Source organism: Lacerta agilis, chromosome 10 (genome assembly GCF_009819535.1).
Source record: "Lacerta agilis isolate rLacAgi1 chromosome 10, rLacAgi1.pri, whole genome shotgun sequence".
Taxonomy (NCBI): domain Eukaryota; kingdom Metazoa; phylum Chordata; class Lepidosauria; order Squamata; family Lacertidae; genus Lacerta; species Lacerta agilis.
In genome coordinates this window covers 57266451-57288415 of record NC_046321.1, presented here as the reverse complement: position 1 = coordinate 57288415, position 21965 = coordinate 57266451, and the positions used below count along the sequence as shown (strand labels likewise).

The following is a 21965-nucleotide window of genomic DNA, read 5'->3' as shown; positions in this document are numbered from 1 at the left end:
GACAACAACAACTGGTTTCTGGGTCAAAATCAAGGTACTTGTAGTAGTGTTTAAAGTCCTAAATAATGTATCCCCAACCCACAAAAATGAGCAACCATCTCCTTCCCTCCTCACCCGCTTAGGTGTTAAGATAAGCAGATCTTATGTTAGTGACATTACTGTAAAGGTAAAGGGACCCCTGACCATTAGGTCCAGTCGTGTCCGACTCTGGGGTTGCGGCGCTCATCTTGCGTTACTGGCCGAGGGAGCCGGTGTACAGCTTCCGGGTCGTGTGGCCAGCATGACTAAGCCGCTTCTGGCGAACCAGAGCAGCGCACAGAAATGCCATTATGACATTACTGTACATACACATTAAATTAAAAGCCCACCCATCTTTTCTGAAAGAACCGGATAAGGGGGAAATCTTAGCATCTGGGTGCTGATGAGAACGAATGCTAACATATTTTGAAACCCCTTTAAATTTCAAAACATTGCTTCTACAACTTTGAAATGGTTTATGGTGGAAAACAGTACAAAACCTCTAAAACACGGAGCGAAAGCTTTTATGAAAACAAAACAGACATTTTTAAAATCGAAACTTAAAGAGAGATAGAATCAAAATGTGTTATGATTAATGTGGGTCGGCCACATCACAGCAACAATCTCCGGGGAAACAACGCATCTTTCTAAAATCGAAAGCCCAGTGTACGTAAGGATTTCACTTCTGCTTTTCTTTGTGAGTTTTGCTAGAAGGCATTTCACTGAAACATTCCTTATATAATACCCGTCTTTGGGTGAAGTGCATGCGAATAATAATAAAATCAGCTTGTCTCAACATTTCAAGTGGTGGTGGTGGGGAGAAATACAACTGTGTCCTCTGCCTCTTTAAACCAAGGCTGTCTATTATTTAAATGTTTATAGGCAGGGGGGGGGGAATTAGCTTGGAACAAAGGACTTATTTCTCACTGTGTGAATACACATTCTCACCCCCCACCCACCACCCAGTGAATGGTAATTTGTTACAAGGTTTTGGGAAGGAGGTTATTTTGTAAGGTCTAGCACGGGCTTCCTCAACCTCGGCCCTCCAGATGTTTTTGGCCTACAACTCCCATGATCCCTAGCTAGCAGGACCAGTGGTCAGGGATGAAGGGAAATGTAGTCTTGAAACATCTGGAGGGCCGAGGTTGAGGAAGCCTAGTTTAGCAGAAAAAGGGACCCAGGTAGTGCTGTGGGTTAAACCACAGAGTCTAGGATTTGCTGATCACAAGGTCGGCGGTTCGAATCCCTGCCACAGGGTGAGCTCCTGTTGCTCAGTCCCAGCTCCTGCCCACCTAGCAGTTCGAAAGCACATCAAAGTGCAAGTAGATAAATAGGGACCGCTCCGGCGGGAAAGTAAGCGGTGTTTCCGTGCGCTGCTCTGGTTCGCCAGAAGCGGCTTTGTCATGCTGGCCACATGACCCGGAAGCTGTCTGCAGACAAACGCTGGCTCCCTCGGCCTATAGAGCGAGATGAGCGCCGCAACTCCAGAGTCGCATACGACTGGACCTAATGGTCAGGGGTCCCTTTACCTAGTCTAGCAGAAGGTGGACTCCCTAGCTATACAACTGGGCAGAATATCTTATCCTAGATTGGTGGATAAGGACCACCATCACCATCAAGTTGTGGAAAATACGCCACAAAACTCTCTTAGGCAAAGTATTTCCATAGCACACATGTGCGCATTGACTTAAATTCTTTTAATTGGGTCACAAGGTACATTGAGAGATTTGTTATGCACACTTATATGGGAGTAAGCAGTACTGAACTCAGTGGGAGTCACTTCCAAATAAACATGCAAAGGTCAGGATGCTAAATGAAAGGGTCCAAGTGTTTAAACTCCACCAAGTAAGAAGAAAGTGTCTGAATACGCCGGTGACAAGCAGCAAGCTGATGTTCCGATCCCTGCACCCAACTGGAGTGCAGGTGGAATTGTCTCTTGACTCGGCAGTCAAAAGAGGAAAAATAAAATTGGAATGTGTGTGTAAATCAGTGTTTCCCAAACTTGGCTCCCTAGCTGTTTTTGGACTACAACTCCCATCATCCCTAGCTAGCAAGACCAGTGTTCAAGGATGATGGGGATTGTAGTCCAAAAGCAGCTGGAGACCCAAGTTTGGGAAACATTGGGGCAGATGAAGACGATGCCCTATGTGTTGAGCAGACAAGAGAATAAAAGAACATAGGCTAGAACCCGAACGTAAGGCGACTTAAGGAAGTTCATGGAAAGAAATTCTACTGCATCCCACGAGTCTTCTGAAAAAGCTCTCTGGAGATAGGGCGTGGAAGGCTTATCAGAAAGGAACAAATGTGAAACAGGAACCTTCTGTGAACTTGAATGTTGTATTAGGGCTCATGTCAAATTTCAGACAATAACCCCCCCACCCCCCGCATTTTCCCACTCTCCATCCCACATTGCTGAGGGATTCTTTCAACCCTTCAGAGAAGCTTCCAAATGCTGCTAACATAGGATCCAAGCTATAGGATATTTTCCACAAAGCGAGTTGCGTGTTTATGTAATTTTTAGATGCCCATCTTCACTCACTTCTTAAACCTGAAACAATATCCCTTGCTAGCAAAAAAAAAAAAAAAAGTTGCCTGTGGCATTATTTAAAACTTCAAGGTGCCAGTGAAAGCCTTGTTGTTGTTGTTCAGTCGTTCAGTCGTGTCTGACTCTTCGTGACCCCATGGACCAGAGCACGCCAGGCACGCCTATCCTTCACTGCCTCTCGCAGTTCGGCCAAACTCATGTTAGTAGCTTCGAGAACACTGTCCAACCATTTCATCCTCTGTCGTCCCCTTCTCCTTGTGCCCTCCATCTTTCCCATCATCAGGGTCTTTTCTAGGGAGTCTTCTCTTCTCATGAGGTGGCCAAAGTACTGGAGCCTCAACTTCAGGATCTGTCCTTCTAGTGAGCACTCAGGGCTGATTTCTTTGAGAATGGATAGTTTTGATCTTCTTGCAGTCCATGGGACTCTCAAGAGTCTCCTCCAGCACCATAATTCAAAAGCATCAATTCTTCGGCGATCAGCCTTCTTTATGAAAGCCTTACTCTGTTTAAATAATGTCACAGGCAACATGTTTTGCTAGCAAGGGGTATTCTGTGTCACTTCAGCCTTGAGCAGAAATGAGACTATATATCTTAAGATGCTGTTAACATCCAGTGGCTGAGGTTAAAAGCAAACATCCGAAGTAATCTTAGCAAGAAGCTACAGGTCCCATAGTTCACAATGTACATACAGGGGCCAGTTCCCATCAAATGTTTGCAAGTTCTGAACAAATGGCTTTTCCTTCTTTAGATTTCAAAATAAAGCTTAACCAAAATAAATAAAAAATAGAAATCCCCTCAAGTCACTGATTAATTGAGCAAAACCAGGCAAAGAGATTTCATTTCCTCATGCAGTCCTAAAAATGGAATCAAAGAGTTCTGTAAAAATTATCTACAAACCCAATTTCCTTTGGTCTTCTAAAATTGGGGTGGGGGTGGGGGGTAGCTCTGCATGTCAACTGCAGAACGACAGACTTCTTTACCTTTCCATTCATCTATAATCCGTTCTTTATTCTCTATTGATTCGTCATACAGTTCTGCCTCAGGTTCATCATCAGGATCATGGTATTGGACAAAGTAAGGGTGGGCGAGTGCTTCCGACGCTGTTAATCTTTTATCGCTATCCAGTATAAGCATTTTCTCAAGAAGATCTACAGCTAGGATTAAAAGAAAATAAAACGAAAAATTCACTTTACCACCACCATCAGGAAAACTGAAATATATTGAGCAAAACGTTGCATGCCTCCCACAACCTAATCTCAAGGTTGCAAAATATTTATTTAAAAAAAAAATAACCAAAAGAAAATAAAGCATTATAAACATGTTTATTTGGTACCACTTTGTACTATGCGTTTTGTATCTGGGAATCAGTTCCCAGGCACAAAATGCAAACAGTCAAGCATGAAATTACAGACGAACCATGATGGAAAGGAAATAACAGATCCCTGTTTTGTGTGTATTTTAAAGAAAGAAAATAATGATATATTTACACAGGGATGCTAGATAATTGATGCTTAGCTGAGTTAAGTTTCTACATACAAAACATATAAAACATCCTTTCATTACCAACACTATCACAGCTTATTAATTACTAATTAATAACCAGCATGATCACAGCCACTATTAAGAGCTGTCTAGTGGCAAGCACCTTATCTGCTGTGGTGTCTCGGGCAGCTTGTGACATCTGGTCGCCATTAGCTTAGCAGTTCTGAATGTTACAAGGTTTGGGAGAGTCTTGAACCAGACTGCTATGTGCTGAGGGTAAACAGGGAGACCTTAGACTTTGAATTAAGAGATCCATGAGTAACCTTGGGCAACGTTTCGGTTGAAAAGCAGGAAGTCAGACCGACAGCTTATGCAATGCGCAATCTGATCCCCCAAGCCAAGGCTGCATTTAAGTCCTGCACGATCAATTCCACTCCCTTCGCAACTGCTGATCTGTGCAAGTGCTGTAAAGCAGGGGTGGCCAACTCACAAGAGACTGCGATCTACTCACACAGAATTAAAAACTGGCAGTGATCTACCTGCGGGGGTTCAGAACAAAGTTGTTGAGCTTTTTTTTAGAAGGACAGCCCTGTTTTTTGGGGTTCAGGTCAAAGTTGTAGAGCTTTTCTTAGGAGGGGAAGCCCTGTTTCTTTGGGGTTCAGGTTAAAGTTGAATTTTTTTTAGGGACGAGGAAAGCCCTGTTTCTGGGGGTTCAGGTCAAAGTTGTAGAGCTTCTTTGAGGGGAGCCAATGATCTACCTGTGATCTACCACAGACGTCCAGTGATCTACCGGTAGATCACAATCTACCTGTTGGACATACCTGCTGTAAAGGCAAGGAAGGGTGTTGGGCAAGTGGGTGGGGATCCTCGAGGAAGGGGTGGGATGTATAGCACAACTTACTGCTATAGTAAGTACACACACATTCACCATCCAGGGCTTTTGTCCCAGTGTATGCTGAAAAAGAGAGGGGCTAGGAAAGGGGGGGGATTTGCTAACCCAGTCCACGCTACAAGGCCTTCAGGCAAACCAATAACAACCAATACTGAACCACAGATTGATGATATATGTACTGCCATTCTGGTAACAAGCAGAAGGATAGAGTCAGATAACCAGGAGCCACATAGTAGTTGCTTACAAGCTGACTTACAGTTCCCAAAAATTGCATTTTTAGGTAGTTACATGCAGTTAAGACTCTGGACAACCACAGAAGGGCTGTGATGTTGTGTTAAAAAGGCATGTGTTGCAAAATATGACTCAGCAATATCGAAAGCAACACGATGGCCAGAAACAATTACGGTATAGAAAGCTTTATGGAATAATGCAAAACATCAAAACTATCGAACTGAAGTCTCTGAAAGTCCTTGAATAAGTCACAGTGCCAGACTTTACCCAGTGGAGATCAATCTTGTAAAGCTTTGTATAATCAGTAAATGCCCAATTCTGATGTCCAATTCTGAACTCTGCTGATTTAATATATATGAGAATGAAAAATACTCAGGAACAGTGCTCATACATAATCGCATGAGCATTGTTCAGGAGTATTTTTCATTCTCGTATATATTATATCAATTCGAAATAAAGATTGGTTAATGAAGAAATTACACATCTTTCTACTTACGAGTGTTTGTTGAACTAACTGGCTGATGAAGAACTGAACGGAACAGTAGTTGCTATCCGGAAACACTGTTCAGCAGAGTTCAGAGTTGGACATCAGAATTGGACATTTGCCGATTATACAAAGCTTTACGAGCTTGATCTCCGCCAGGTAAAGTCTGGCACCGTGACTTATTCAAGGACTTTCAGAGAATTCAGTTTGATAGTTTTGCATTATTCCATAAAGTTTTCTATACTGTAATTGTTTCTGGCCATCGTGTTGCTTTTGATATTGCTGAGTGTTAAAAAGGCAGGCACTGAATGGAAATTTCCTTAAAAAAAAAAAAAGATTTATTCAGTGCCTTGTGCAAGACTTCTGTTGCTAGTCCTAGTATTAGGCTAGGAATAGGGTCCAAGGGTCCTCCATGGAGAACCTTCCAGAGGCAAAAGTGGACAGATCAATGGAGGCAAGTATTGCCTTTGTACAGCAGGCTATGTTTCAGCCATGCAAAACTCAGGTGTTTCCACACACCTACATCTCTCCATTCTGGTAAGCAAAAGGTATTATCACATTCACATTCTAGCCAGGCAAAAGTTCTCAAGAAGGATGCAGGGCGGAACACGGCTTAGGAGAGACACAATGGCTAGTTAAGAGATAGCCTCTTGGGTTGAGGTTCTCCACCCTTAAACGAGACTGAAGACATTTGAAAAATTGACAACACTATACATTTTCTACCTGAGTGGACTGTACCTGTGCAAAACAAGCATAGTAAATACTAAAACCTCCAAGTTCATACCTAATGGGTTGGCTCCACGGAATACTGCTTTCAGATCCTGTTGAGGCATGTGCGGTAGAGATTCTATGTACTTTCTGGCCTGCAATAAAGGAAGGTGGGCGCATGTATTTAGGTTTTTGGTAAAAACAACAACAACATATTCACCCTTGGAGAATCAATACACACAACTCCTTTGGTGCCTAAGCATAAAAAATAACGGCATTTAAACACAACCAGCCATCCCTGAATATTCGCAAGGTTTATAGATATCAATCTATAACAGGGGTAGCCAACTCCCAAGAGACTGCGATCTACTCACAGAGTTAAAAACTGGCAGTGATCTACCCCCTTTTTGGGGGTTCGGGTCAAAGTTGTTGAGTTTTTTCAGGGCGGAGGTAAAATGTTGAGCTTTTTTGGGGGGAGCCACAGTTGTTCAGCTTCTTTGGGGGGAGCCAATGATCTACCAGTGATCTACCGCAGACGTCCAGTGATCTACCGGTAGATCACGATCTACCTGTTGGACATGCCTGATCTATAAGATAAGAGAGTTAAGAAAATTGCAACTCAGAGATGAGAGGCAAACCACTTTTTTGGTTAGCTCTCTTCATCCATCTCACCTCTGCTAAACATGGGTGTAAATCAGATGCTATTGAAACCGTGATATAACCCTGTGACAAAGAATTAAGTGGAAGGATGGTTGACATTAGGGGGTAACTGGTAGAGTGTTGCTGAGAAATGATAATGTGGAACTGTAGCTGGGTGTGTGGGGTGGGAATGAGATGAGAGAGATAATGAAAGTATACATAGAATTATCAGACCCCTGTTATGAACCTTAAGCTAGTGAGTTAGGAAATTAGAACTCTGCCTATAAAGACTACTTGTTCTGAATGTTACCTTAATTACATATATGTTTGCGTTCTGACATATATTCTGAAGTTTTAACTGTCTGTGTTCTTGCCTGGGTGGATTCCAAGGTAAACATACCTGACCCCACATACCTAATGTAAATGCACTTGAGTAAAAATATAAAGGGACAGTCCTAACGCACACTATAAGACAGCAGGCAGAGACAGCAGGTATTTTGAGTGAAGTCTGGACTCAGCAATGTACCTGAGGGACTGCCCTGAGTGACCCTCAAGGAATATTAAAAAAACCACCTTATTAAATACATGACTGCAGAATCTCCACAGGTCTATAGAGGTGAACTAGAAAAGCAACAATCAGCAAAGAGGTGTCATATCCTCTATTCCCAGTGGCAACCATATGAATCACGCAGTCATCATCACTTTAGCAGGCATCAGAAATGTCAAAATGTACTGTCACAGCAATAAAAAGGGCAGAAGTGACATTCTTGCTCATACACACTTTAAAACCTAAGCTGTATTTTTTTTTTACCAATTATATTCATTATTGTCTATTCCATGTTGTCCTGCTCACTTCCGTTTTCCATATGAAAAATCATTCTGGTCAGACATGCTTGATCTTCCCACACCCATGCCACACTCATGTGCTGAAAAATTACAGCCTCCTGAAGCTGCTTTTCATTAAAAGCAAGCAACGACATTCGTTAGGTGCATGTGAAAAGCGAGTTTGCCTTTTAATAGGACTTTGGGATTTACTATGCAGCGAGAGTTTGACTAAATTCCTTGCAGGTCTCCACAAGCGCCCTTCTTCAGAACCTAGAACACTTACTGTATAACTGGCATTCTGGGAACATCACCAGAAACATCTCAGGAAATGGTCAGAGACTACTATGATTAGGGCAAGGAAGCCAAGCAACCAAGAGCAGCTTTGAGTACAACAGAGAAACAGGAGGAACAGAAACCGTAAAGTAATAACTTTTGCAATTCCCTACCAAGGGCAAGTTGAGATGGGAAAGATACATTTTTGATGGGATGGGACGAAGAAGAAGAAGAAGAAGAAGAAGAAGAAGAAGAAGAAGAAGAGGAGTTTGGATTTGATATCCCGCTTTTCACTACCCGAAGGAGTCTCAAAGCGGCTAACATTCTCCTTTCCCTTCCTCCCCCACAACAAACACTCTGTGAGGTGAGTAAGGCTGAGAGACTTCAGAGAAGTGTGACTAGCCCAAGGTCACCCAGCAGCTGCATGTGGAGGAGCGGAGACACGAACCCGGTTCCCCAGATTACGAGTCTAGCACTCTAACAGGTCCAAGAATCATAGAACCCTTTAGAGTTGGAAGGGACCTTAAGGGTCAACCCTCTGCAATTCAGGAATCTTTTGCCCAATGTGGGTGTCAGGGAATTGTTCCCACTGCAGCGCAAGGTGGTGGAAGGGCTCTCCGGATGCTACAGAGAGACCCAGTCCCACCTTGCCAGCAGCTCCTCCTCTGGTAGCGAAAGGAGCGGTGAGACGTCCAGCAAGGAGGGGGAAAGTTCACAGGGGAAAGGGAGTAGAGGCTCTGGGGATGCAAGAGAGACCCAGCACTCCCACAGTCCCGAGGACGATACAGGGGGAACGCAATTTCCGTCGCCCCAAAGACATCGTGGGGTGAAAAGAAAGGATGGAAGGCGGGGTTTTCGTATACCGAAACTCTTTTGTTGGGGTCAGAACCGGAAGGGGCCATTCCCGGATTCTGACACCGCTTGATGCAGACATGAACTTTTTAGCTCTGCACTGTACATAGTTTGCACAATAAAATCTTTAAGGGAAACAGCGGAGTCCTGGCTGCTTACTCATGAGCAACTAACTGAGAACCTTACAGTGGGGTTCGGACCCATGACTCTGAGATTAAGAGTCTCATGCTCTACTGACTGAGCTAGGAAGAGGCAATCATATAAGACATAACCATCTTGGTTGTCTGCGTCATCCTACCAAGTGATGTATGGTAGGATATGTGATGTAATCTTTATCTTATACTATATACATCCAGAGAAGCGCTTCCTGTTCCAAAGATATTTGCACCAAAGCAAATATATAAAGGTGTAAAATACAATCTTCAAATTGCTTTGGTCCTGAACTTCAGATCATTGTAGGGAGGTATGACCATGACAATAATAATTTATTATTTCTACCCCAGCCACCCTGGGCGGCTCCCAACAGAACATTAAAAACACGATAAAAGATCAAATATTAAAAGCTTCTCTAAACAGGGCTGCTTTCAGATGTCTTCTAAAAGCCAGATAGTTGTTTATTTCCCGGACATCTCACAGTGAGGGAACCACCAGAAGGCTCTCAAGAGCTGGATCTCAGTGTCCGGGCTGAACGATGGGGGTGGAGACGTTCCTTCAAGTATACTGGGCAAAGGCCGTATAGGGCTTTAAAGGTCAGCACCAACACTTTGAATTGTGCTTGGAAATGTACTGGGAGCCAATGAAGGTCTTTCAGGACCGGTGTTATATGGTCTTGGCAGCCACTCCCAGTCACCAGTCTAGCTGTCACATTCTAGATTAATTGTAGTTTCCAGGTCACTGTCAAAGGTATCCCTGCATAGAGCACATTGCAGTAGTCCAAGCAGGAGATAACTAGAGCATGCACCACTCTGGTGAGACAGTCTGCAGGCAGGTAGGGTCTCAGCCAGCGTACCAGATGGAGCTGGTAGACAGCTGCCCTGGACACAGAATTAACCTGTGCCTCCATAGACAGCTGTGAGTCCAAAATGACTCCCAGGCTGTGCACCTGGTCCTTCAGGGGCACAGTTACCCCATTCAGGACTAGGGAGTTCCCCACACCCACCCGCCCCCTGTCCCCCCAAAGCAGTACTTTTGTCTTGTCAGGATTCAACCTGAAGACAGGTAGTTCTTCATCAGGAATTAATGTGGCAAATTTGAGTTAAAAACATGCAAGCAGACAACAATACTCTCATGTTTTTGGCTTGGGCACTTTTCTAAGTACTTGCAAGTTTTAATTTCTCCCCTTAACGGTTTTTTATGCTTTTTATAGCGAAGCCACTATCACGGCATCCTAATTAACAGCCATACTTTTCATTGCTTGCCATCATTATTTGTTCAGAAAATGGGTAGATAATTAATCCCTCAACTGCCCCCTTTAATCTCACTACTATTATAATCTTTCAATTATCCATTTAATCTCACCCAATATGTATAATGGCATTTAAGTGTGTAATTTGCAAAACAGGCATTTATTCCAAAAATGCTACTGGTAAGTCTTTAACTAAATACAGAGACATATTTGACTTAAGACTGTTCTCGTGTGCCCTCTTGTAATTCTGCGGAACATTTTAAAGATGCCATTTCCAGTTGCTGTGTATTAAATAGATTCGGCTATGTAGATGCATGGAGTGGGATGAGAATCATCCAAAAGTATCATTTGAGCAATCACCCAAGGAGCAGCATTGGGGGAAGGAGAGTCAATTCAACTTTCCCAGCCCGTATTCTGTGTCAAAACAGAGCACCATATTTTTCTGTCTATAAGACGCCCCCATGTATAATAAGACGCCCGCTATTTTGGGGGACTCTGATTTAAGAAAATGGGGGGGGGGAGATGTATCCATGTACAAGACGGATAATTTTTGACATTATTTTTTAGGGAAAACCTAGTCTTATACACGGAAAGGTTCCCCAGGATTCCCACTGAAAACACATAGAACAGAGACAGTGATAAACTTAGTGGCTTGGTCTGCATGTCACATTAAGTCAAACCTTGGTTACAACTGGAAGGCACTAAATGATGAGTCCAGGTTTCAGCCATAGTTTAGCTTAATGCATGGTGTTGACAGCAAAAATGCCTGTGACAATGCAACCGTGATCTCTTGTGGGAGCCTGCATGTGGTTGCACTAACTAAACCATGGTTTGGCTTAGTGTGGCATGCAAACCAGTGTCTTCTACAGTTGTGACATAAATTACTAAAATAATCTACAGCTAATTGTGGACAATGATACTTTTTTCTTAGAGCTATCTTGTCTGATAGGTCTGTTGTCATTTAGAGACTCACAACCAACAATGGACCACCCAGCAATGATACAAACCAGGGTCATGCTTGCAGCAAGCCACACTTTCCTAACAATCTACTCCTACAAAACTACCTGTAGGACCCAAAAACATTAACCATACCACTAGGGATTCATTACACATACCTTCTCCACATTATATCCACTATACCTTTCAGCTTCATATCAATTTCTATGCAAGAGAATAAATGGACACAACTATGGCATCAATAATGTCCCACTAATTTCTGAATGTTGCCAATGTTTCAGTCTCCTTGGACATGCTAACCTCAAAATCGCCATACTTCACCATAAAAGGCTTCAAAAGGAGACTATAGCATAACATTTGTGAACTAGAATTTATCAGCAAATTCAGTCTAACTCAAACTGGACTTCATCAGGACTGTGTGGTTCTTTCCCACTACAGGTGTTAAATTAACACAGCATAGCAAGAAAGTATTATCTCCGGTGACTGCATTTGTCAATGGTTTACACTGTATGTAATCTGCCTACTGAGTGCAATGTCATGGGTTCAAGTCCACAAAATCTTATGCCATGGTAATATTTTTAGTTCTTAAAAATATGCTTTTCTCCCCTTTTTTTGCCCCTAATCTAGGTATCCCCCTGGAATATGCAACCATGTATACATTCTAACCAGGCTTAGAAAATGGCATCCATATTATGTGTTTGCCATGGCAAATACTGCTCTCCCTGCAGCAAGCAAGTCTTTTTGTATAAAGTGTGGCACATCACTGAAAGTGGCTTATCTTTCACAGGTTGCTTAGATTATGTTGCCTACAAACCAAATGCCGTGGATCTCCTTTTCTTCACAAACCCACAATAGGATTGTATTAAAAACACCTTGCATCTTTTAACATTCTAAAATTCACTGCCCACACACGATTACCATTAACTGCTTAAAAAAGCTCCGTAAATTGAAAACATTTTGTTCCTGAAGAACTCAGGAAACCAACATGAGACAGCAAATAGATCTTAATGATTATTCCTGGTGAAACATTGCACTTACATGCTCTGATGAGATTTTCTTGAGAAGTTCAGAACTGGGTGTACCAACCACTTCCATTATTCGTTTCAGCTGGTCAATATCTGTACGAATTTAAGAAAGCTACAGGAAACATGGGGAAATAGCAGATGAGCCGCTCGCTTAAATAAATTGCCAAACCCGTGTGCAACCCCTGCTTAATCTACTCCGTTATCTAATGGTGGAAGTTTAGAGAAGTAGACTTTCCTTAGGCCATAAAGCTCTTTGCAGACACAGTGCAGACTTAATTCTTCACCAGACAATGGAAACTGAAACAGAGTTATATACGTCTTTAAGTCCTCAGCTATATTAGCTGAACGTTCCACTTGTCTTTTTAGGAAATGATAAAAGAGTTTAGTAGAAATCTCAGATTTGGTTGTTATGAGAGTGTGATCCATCACCAAATACCAAACAAAGCTTGTCATTGTATGGGTAGGCTGTGATTGATATATATCAACATATATTGCAGCCTACCCACACAGTTGTACCTTGGATCCCAAACGCCCTGGAACGCTTCCAAACGCCGCAAACACAGAAGTGATTGTTTTGGTTTGCGAACATTCTTTCGGAACCTGAATGTCCGAGCTTCCTGCAGCCAATCAGAAGCCGTGATTTGGTTTTCGAACGTTTTGGAAGTCAAACCGATTTCCGGAACGGATTCTGTTCGACTTCCAAGGTACAACTCTCTCTCTCTCTCTCTCTCTCTGTGTGTGTGTGTGTTATATTAGCAACTATCTAGAAGATAAAAGGAATCACCCAACTTTCCATTCTGCCAAAGTTAAAAGCCTTCACACTTCTAAGCCTACAGAGCGTGGTTTACTATGACAGTAGTCCAAGCACTAGGAGTGCACACAGTTCCTAGTGTTGGCTATGAAAGGCAAAGTACATACTGTTCCTTTCCTCTTCACAAATGAGTAAGGAGAGCCCTTATCCACCCATGGTCTTTGGGACCAAAGCCATCATCTCTTGTATCACTCTTTCTCTAACATTGCCATTAATAACTGCAGTGGGGAAGGTTTCCCAGGGTCTTTTTTAAAAAAGTATTTTTAATTAAAGATTTTCTTGATTTACAAAAGTATGTGCAATATCTCTCTTTCATATATATATATATATATATATATATATATATATATATATATTCTCCATGTAACATTTTTGCAAATCATTTTCATTTGTTGAGACATTAGGAAGAAAAGGGGGAAAGATGGTGTTTCTATTTGATGTCAGCATTGCTTGTGCAGGTTCTCTGTTGTTTGCTTGTGTTCCTTTGATGGTGATAAAGGTTGGGGTTGGCCTAGGGCAGGCATAGGCAACCTTCGGCTCTCCAGATGTTTTGGCCCACAACTCCCATGATCCCTAGCTAACAGGACCAGTGGTCAGGGATGATGGGAATTGTAGTCCAAAACATCTGGAGAGCCGAAGGTTGCCTATGCCTGGCCTAGGGTGTGGTTGTTCATTTGTGGTTGGCTGTGGTGGTCTTTGTTTTCATGTGTGAGTGGGGTGGGTGGGTGTTTTGGATCAGGTTAGCCATATTGATTTGTACGCTGTTGGTGGATGTTTGTCATTGTCTTGTTGGGCTGTGTGTGTGTGATAAAGGGGAGCCATACCGGGGTGAAGGCGTCTTCTTCTATTTGTCCCCGTGTCAGTTTCAGCTTATTGGTTAATTTTTCTAGTAAGTCTGTTTCCCATACTATTTGGTAACATTGGTCCATGCTTACTCCTGACAGGTCTCTCCAGTGTCTGGTTATGATGTTTCTGGCTGCTGAAAGTAGGTGGGTTATGAGTTCTTCGTTGTGTAAGTGGGCATTACTGTCCTGGAAGATGTTTAGTAAGGCCAATTCTGGTGTGATTTCTAATACTTGCTTGGTTATTTTACATAGCCTGGGTCTTGCTGTTTGCAAATCCATCTCCTTATAAAGGTACCTGCCTGCCCAGTTCCTATGGTTACCTTGCTAGAAGTGCTGCTTCCAACATGAGTCATTAAACAACGATGGACACAGAATGTAAGCCTATTCAAATATGTATTCAAATGTGAAATCGGCACCTGGGATGCATCACCCCATCCATTTTGGTAGGTACCAGTGCTGAAGTCCCCAAACGGGTTGCTTTCAATATGCTCCAAAACGGGAAAAGAACAGATCGTCTTCAGATAGTCCTGGGTGCTGCTAAATTAGAGAGTGATAAAAATTTATGTATTTTAAAAATTGTATTATTTTTTCCCTAGCCATTCTGGGCTGATACCCTGTGTTTTCCAGGGGAGCTATGAATCCTTTCAGCATCTCTGTTCTCCAGCCCAGCAACCACTGTCTTTTTCAAGCTGTTTTTGTATCTGGGTCCTTATTTAAATGAAGCGTAGAAAAGCAAAGATTTTAGGCAGCCTACTGTGGCTTAAGGACAAAATGTTTGTTACTCTTTATGACCATTATCGCGTCCAGCTGTTGGGGGGGGTGAAAACAAGTCACTTTAATGATTAACAATGTGTTTGTTGTACCATTTTATTTTTGTTAAATGGCTAACGCTGCTTTAAAAGCATATCCGTGGCACCAGCAATGCGAGACCCAGAGTATATTTGCACTTGTAGGGGGAAGGATACAGTCGTTTCCAGGGAAAAGGGCCTTCCCTTTTAGCAGCTCCGCCATGATGCATCCAACTGACCAAATGTCAACTGCCAAAACACAAAAAAACAACCAATCAGAAGGGTTTTTTTTTGCTGGGTTGGGGAGAATCTGCATGACAAAGCTATTCCCAATCCAAGGTACATATTTCATAGCACAACACAAGGAGGATTCCACCCCCCCCCGCCATCTTACCTGTTTGATTATAGTGCATCCAATTCAACATGATTTCCGGGGCTCTGTACCACCGTGTCGCTACATAACCCGTCATTTCGTCATCCGTTTGCCGGGCTAAGCCAAAGTCTAAAATCTACAGAATAATAATAATAATGAAATTCCCATTATTTTTATTATTATACAAATGGTCAGGCCTAACTTTATTCGGGCTCCCGTGACTCATCTAAGCCAAGAACAGAAACATCTGGTCCATATCTAACCCACAGTTGCCACCGGCAGTTCCAACAAGTAGAGATTTCCTGCTTTCTCTCTGCTTCTACCCCAAACAGATTCTCCTGCAACCGCCTGGTCTGTTCAGCAGCTTGAGGAGTATCATAGAGAACAGCAGGATCATTTGGAGGAAAAAAATCATGTGTGATGTTGCTAGATCATCATGCAACCCCGCCGCTTCTTACTGGAACCCGGAAGTGAGGAGGAACATCTAGGTTGTTCCTTTGGCTAGTTTCTCTTTCCTTTGCTGGTCAGAAGAGGCCTAAAGTCAGTATGAACCAACTATGAGGTCACCTAGAAAACTGAGGATTTATATTGACACACAGAGCTTGGCAGATCAGTGACAGTGGTGAAGGGGAATATTTGGTATATTTTGGGAGGGTGCTAGAGAGGCAGCAGCTGGTTACAAATCTGTCAATCAAAACTGCAGGGTCCTAACCCAGGCATAGGCAAACTCCGGCCCTCCAGATGTTTTGGAACTACAATTCCCACCATCCCTGACCACTGGTCCTGTTAGCTAGGGATGATGGGAGTTGTAGTCCCAAAACATCTGGAGGGCCGGAGTTTGCCTACGCCTGTCCTAACCTGAAGCATAAAGGAAGGTGTCCCAGGATTTAGGTGTATAGGAAATTGCCTCATATCTGCTCAGACTATTTATCCATCTATCTCAGTCTAGTCTACTCTGGTTCCCCTTTGCATACAAATCATGTACCGTACTCAGTCACTGAGCTATCGTCCTTCCTGAGGGCAACCTTTTTCTCTCAGGGTGTGATCTCACCTGACGGCCAGTGACACAAAGCATGCACATAAAATCAGGCAGCACAAACCAGAAGGCCATGCTCTCTATCCATTATTTTGATTATAATTTCTCATAAACTGTTATTTCTCAGACTAACCCAGTATTAGTGAGGTGTGCCGGTCTCTACCCATTATTAACTTTCAGGAGGAATCTGAAAACATTCCTGTTCACCCAGGCATTTGGTGGCTGAAGAATGCTGGTCCTGACAGCCCCAAGATCACAGGATGGAAGAATGTTTTTAACTGTAACTAGAGGCTTTTAATTGTAATGGCTTTTAGAATGCTTCCCCCCCCCCTTCCTAAATTGTGTATCTGTTTGCCGTCCTGGGCTTGTTGGGGAGGAAGGGCAGGATATAAAATCAATGATCAATAAAATCTTTGTAAGAGATTTCCTACTGTTTGTCTTAGTATTTATACATACATACATACATACATACATACATACATACATACATACATACATACATACCTCGCCCATCTGGCTGGGATTCCCCAGCCACTCTGGGCGGCTTCCAACAAAATATTAAAATACAAGAGTCCTTCAGTATTAAAAGCTTCCCTAAACAGGGCTGCCTTCAGATGTCTTCTAAAAATCAGATAGTTGTTTATTTCCTTGACCTCTGATGGAAGGGCATTCCACAGGGAAGGTGCCACTACCGAGAAGGCCCTCTGCCTGTTTCCCTGTAACCTCACTTCTCGCAGGGAGGGAACCGCCAGAAGGCCCTCGGCGCTGGACCTCAGTGTCTGGGCAGAACAATGGGGGTGGAGACACTCCTTCAGGTATAATGGACAGAGGCTGTTTAGGGCTTTAAAGGTCATTACTAGGGTTATTCATGGATCATTTCCTTTCTTTGACTGTGAAACGAGGACGAAAGTGCCGCCAGGTAAAAACATCTGTTTTGTATGTCTTAGTTATAGATGCATAGGCCTGAATCATTGTTTCTTTGACTCAGGGAATCTTTTGAGGATACTTGATCCAGAAAGCTCATCAGTAATGAATTCATTGTGCCAGGCTTAATTCAGCTTTTTATCTGCCTCATTAAAATTTTCCATGAATATTAAGGGGATAATTCAGAAGCCATATGCTCTAACTTGGGCCCTGTGACTTAAGTGTGTCATGATTTAGAGACCGACGTCGTTAAGACAGTGCCTTGATGTAAATTTTTGTCATCCTAAATATCTTCCCGCCACACCAATTTACATTCACTGGGAAATTGTGTTGTCCAAGGTATAGGCATCACTCTAAGCATTTAATGCATTGCAGCAGCAAGGTCAGATCGTAAGGCCCTCCCTTATAGCATAGTCCCATCGAGCCTTATGCTCACGGAAGTTCATAATTCTCTGGACTGCTGTTGCAGATCTGGGATGAAAATAAAAGCATTTTCTATTAATTCAAAGCTTCTTCTATTTATTTTTTTAAACACACAGTACAAAAATAGCCATTACATGGAGAGATTGGGTCGTACTTTCACGAGCACTTGGATAATCTACAAAGTCAATTGCCATTGAATTGGACTTCAATGTTCAGGAAGTGTACTCTGACTGAAAGGATTCGGGAACATCTAAATACTTTGAATAGTGCATCCCATAAACCAACTGATGCCAATTCAAATGTTTTCAAGTAGGTTTCAAGTAGGTTTGGGCAGGTGAAAGCCAGGATGTATGAGGTAAAATTCCTGGAAATGCACCTGAGGGGGTTCTGGGGAGTTCACTGCATCCCGCGGTGTTGCTTAAAACCCTTATCTGCCAACTTGAAAGGCAGAATAAAAAAAACAGAGCAACACAAGACCAAACAATGTAATATGAACTCTAAGAGCTTTAGTGATGTCAATGATCAATATAAGCATTCAAATGGAAATACATCTTGATAATATGACAAAATATAATGCGTGTAAATAGTCTCTATATATGGCACAATAAATGTAGTATTCCAGCAAAGCCAAAGTGGTGAAGAAACTAGTGAATGTGATCTTCCAACGGACAGCGTTTCTGGATAAAGTTCACTGTTTCGATGTTACTTCTTCAGCAGACGTATGATAAATTTAAGGCCCATCTTGTGGCATAGAAAGCATGCTAAGGGACCGTGCTCATAATAATATGTAGACACTGCATATTATTATGAGCACTGTACCTTAGCATGCTTTCTAAGATGACATTCACTAGTTTCTTCACCACTTCAGCTTTTCTGGAATACTACATTTATTGTGCCACACTGTATATAGAGGACTATTTACATGCATTATATTTTGTCATATTATCAGGATGTGTTTCCCTTTGAATGCTTAAATTGATCATTGACATCACTAAAGCTCTTTGGAGTTCATATTACATTGTTTGGTCTCATGTTGCTCTGGCTTTTTTTTATTCTCGTTCGAGTTGCAACACAGGGTTTCCCTTTTCGACTAACTAGAAAGGCAGATCGGGTGTGACCTGGGAAGTATGTGCCTGCCACAGACAAATCTCCGTCTCCAGCATGATTCCTCAATAATTTGGAATATTGGCATTAATAATGAGGCGCTCCTGAAATGGCATATAAAGGGCTGCAATCCATCAGCTGCTGAAAGGACTGGGTTTGGATCTCTGAAGGTACTTGAGTGATTTTTAAGAAGTGTGGAAACCCTTACAACAGCCGGGAAAGAAGGGGGAGGACAAGACGCTGTATGCTTTCATATGGTTTCCAAATGGTTTCTTTCCTTCTTGACCTCCCCTGCAAAATGAGTGAGCCATGTGTAGTCACAGCTATAGGATTACTCCGAATCATATGTTTCTAGAAAAAGAGGTGCTGGAACTCACAATGGAAGTCCTGTTCAATGGCACCCACCTGAGAGGTGCCGGAACTGAGTTCTGGCGAGTTCCGGCTGAAAAAAGGCCTGGTTACGCCCATGTTTATAAACCACCTGAGGCAGTGCAGCAGGCACAATCCATCCCATCCATCACAAGATGGCCTTATGCATATTCTCTGTGCTCTGATTATTGGTGGAAAAATTGGGTGTCAGAAGCAGAATATATGAAGACCGGGGGGGGGGGTTGGGGGGTGTAGGCAACAGCCATATAAAGATATACAGAGCTTACCTCACAAATAAGAATAAGGGATACAGCAAAACAACTACTAATTAGGTAAAAATTGGTCTGCACCCCCAAAACAGGCCAGCATGCTTTCATTCCCTTTCCCCATGAGCTAATAATTTATTTTTGAGATAAAACAAATTTACATTTTACATACACACAGAATGAATAGCCAGCAAATGAAACTTGGGCCAAATGAAGTTCAACTGGCTCCTATGTTAGAAAACATCACCTTTTTAATATCTCATTGATATCCCAAAGATTCATAAAAAGCAATTGTTACCAAGTAAGGGTGTGTTTGGTAGATGTTCCACAGTTAAGAGAACTTTCCTCTGAAGTCACTAAATCCAGAACTTTAATATTTGTATTTCTTTGGATATTTATAACCCGCCCTTCAACAAATCGGGATGAATTATTAAGAACAGCTTCTGAAAACAGTGCAGCAGGGTTTTTTAAAAAATAATTTTTTTGCTGGTGTTTCCCTTGGCTTTGTCAGGGGGAGTTTTTGTATACAGTCATACCTCGGGTTGCGCTCGCGTTTTCAGGATACGAACGCGCCGAACCCGGATGTACCGGAACGGGTTACTTCCGGTTTTCGGCGCTCGCACAGAAGTGCTAAATTGCGCTTGGTGCATGCGCAGAAGCGCCGAATTGCGTCACGCGCGTGCGTAGACACAGTGGCGCGGGGTGCGAATGCAGTGGGTTGCGAACGCGCCTCCCGCGCGGATTGCGTTCACAGCCCGAGCGTCCACTGTATTTCAGTTTAATAGGAAGGGGATTCATCTATTGTTTTGATCACTGTGATTTCTCAGCAGTGGTCTGCAGGCTGCTTCAGAATATAGATTCCATCCAGGATAATGTCCCCATAGCAGGAGGGTATTGCAAGGATAGCATCCCTCGCCACATGCTCTGCTCTCAATTCTGGTGGCTGTGAGCACCATTTCTCATGCTGCGTTGCAACAGTAGATGGGAGTTAATAACCACTCAATTAGCATTGTGAGCTGCTGCTTTGAACACTACATGAACAATTTTATGCTCGCATTTCTTAAAACTGATTGGCTTAGCGTGGGACAGAGCAAATTAAAAAAACCTACAATGAGTAAATAAATAGAAGATGTCTTCTCTCGCTGTACAGAACGAAAAGTGGGATATAAATACAATTAATACGGACTTCTCAACGTAGGATGATATTTTGACTTGGGAAAAAATCAGAAATAAGAGCATCTACAGCCACACCAATGCAAACAATAAGGTCTTATAAACTGTCAAGTGAGACTCAGAGATGGCCCCACTATGTTGGTGTGTCCATTACTATGTAATAGTTTATCCTGTAATTCTAAATTCAAATTACTCAGAGATGGCCCCACTATGTTGGTGTGTCCATTACTATGTAATAGTTTATCCTGTAATTCTAAATTCAAATTACCGGTATCTGGGAGTAAACCCCATTGAACAGGATTTATTTCGGAGCAGAATAAGGATTGCACTGTTAGTTAACACACACCTTCCTTTTTACAATGTTAGTTCTAAACTGCAAGTAGTTGCTTGATATCTGCAGCACCTACTATTTCATCTAGTTATCCAGGGCCTGAAATGGAAGCAACACTTCTTGTGAGCAGTTACTGTAGACATACTGCCCTAAAGAAAGGACCAAGACTTCCATAGTTGCCCATTTATTCAGAGAGCTTCCTGATCAGTTTTTAATTGGTTAGGTTTACAAAAGCAAACCTGCATTTAGTTTTTTACTCGGTACCAGAACAACCATTAATAACAGATGCTGGCATGACAACAGGCACCACTCTTGCTTTAGTCTTGGTTCAAAACGTACCGAAATAATCAAAATAGCATGAATCCTACCCTTAATTCACAGTCTTCATTGACAGCTAGGTTACTAGGCTTCAGGTCCTGCATCGGAACAAAGAAGTTAAGAGCATTAAAACAGGGCTAAAACGAATGAGGTAAAAACAGAGCAGCAAGCCCAACGAATGATGTGCTCACAGTGCATTATATCTCCAGTGCAACGTACCCGGTGAATGATTCCAGCCGAATGAATATACTGTTAAATAAAAAGAAAATAGGTGAGGTCAGACAACAAAGTCAAACACAAGTGATTAATGATAGCTATTAGCTGTCATCCACTCAGACAGACTGTTTTTATTCTACAGAACAAAGAGACGAAAGTCAGCCTGCATTTCCACTTATGTGGCAAGTGCTCAGTGATGTAACTAAGGAGCAAACACACCAATTAAGAAAGACTGCTGGTGTTTTGCAATTCAATCTGTGGTTTTTGCGAGTTTAAAGGCCCTTCCAGACACACCCTTTGTAACACAATTTGCCTCTGACACCAGGGCTCCTCTACGATCACTTCTCCTGTCGCTAAAGCAGCAAAACTTAAGCATATGTGCCAATTACAGAGGAACTTACAAATCCCATTAATCCACAAATTATGATTTCAGCACTACTGACATCTGTGTGGCACATTGAGCTGCAGTGTTTAACCAATTAAAACATTTTGATTAACTGAACAGGTCGATCAAATCAATTAACTAGGGGTTAAAATGTTGTTCCGAATACAAACAAGTTATGGAAAAACCTATGAGTGCTTACCCAAAAAGTATTTCCTGTTGGGCAAGGCTTTTGTAGAATACATAATAAGAACATACAAATAACACGAG

At 42.4% G+C, this 21965-nt stretch overlaps 1 protein-coding gene across 1 annotated transcript in view; it reads right to left on the bottom strand.

Annotated features, from left to right (window-relative positions):
* Nucleotides 1-21965, bottom strand: part of MAPK11 (mitogen-activated protein kinase 11) — a 47472-nt gene that overhangs the window by 1086 nt on the left and 24421 nt on the right. The window contains exons 5-11 of the mRNA XM_033161871.1: nt 21317-21346; nt 21148-21195; nt 15175-15289; nt 14958-15029; nt 12350-12429; nt 6437-6515; nt 3544-3717 (exon numbers count right to left, since the gene is read on the bottom strand). Of these exons, the coding sequence (XP_033017762.1) occupies nt 3544-3717; nt 6437-6515; nt 12350-12429; nt 14958-15029; nt 15175-15289; nt 21148-21195; nt 21317-21346 (598 nt within the window). The remainder of the gene's footprint in view (nt 1-3543; nt 3718-6436; nt 6516-12349; nt 12430-14957; nt 15030-15174; nt 15290-21147; nt 21196-21316; nt 21347-21965) is intronic.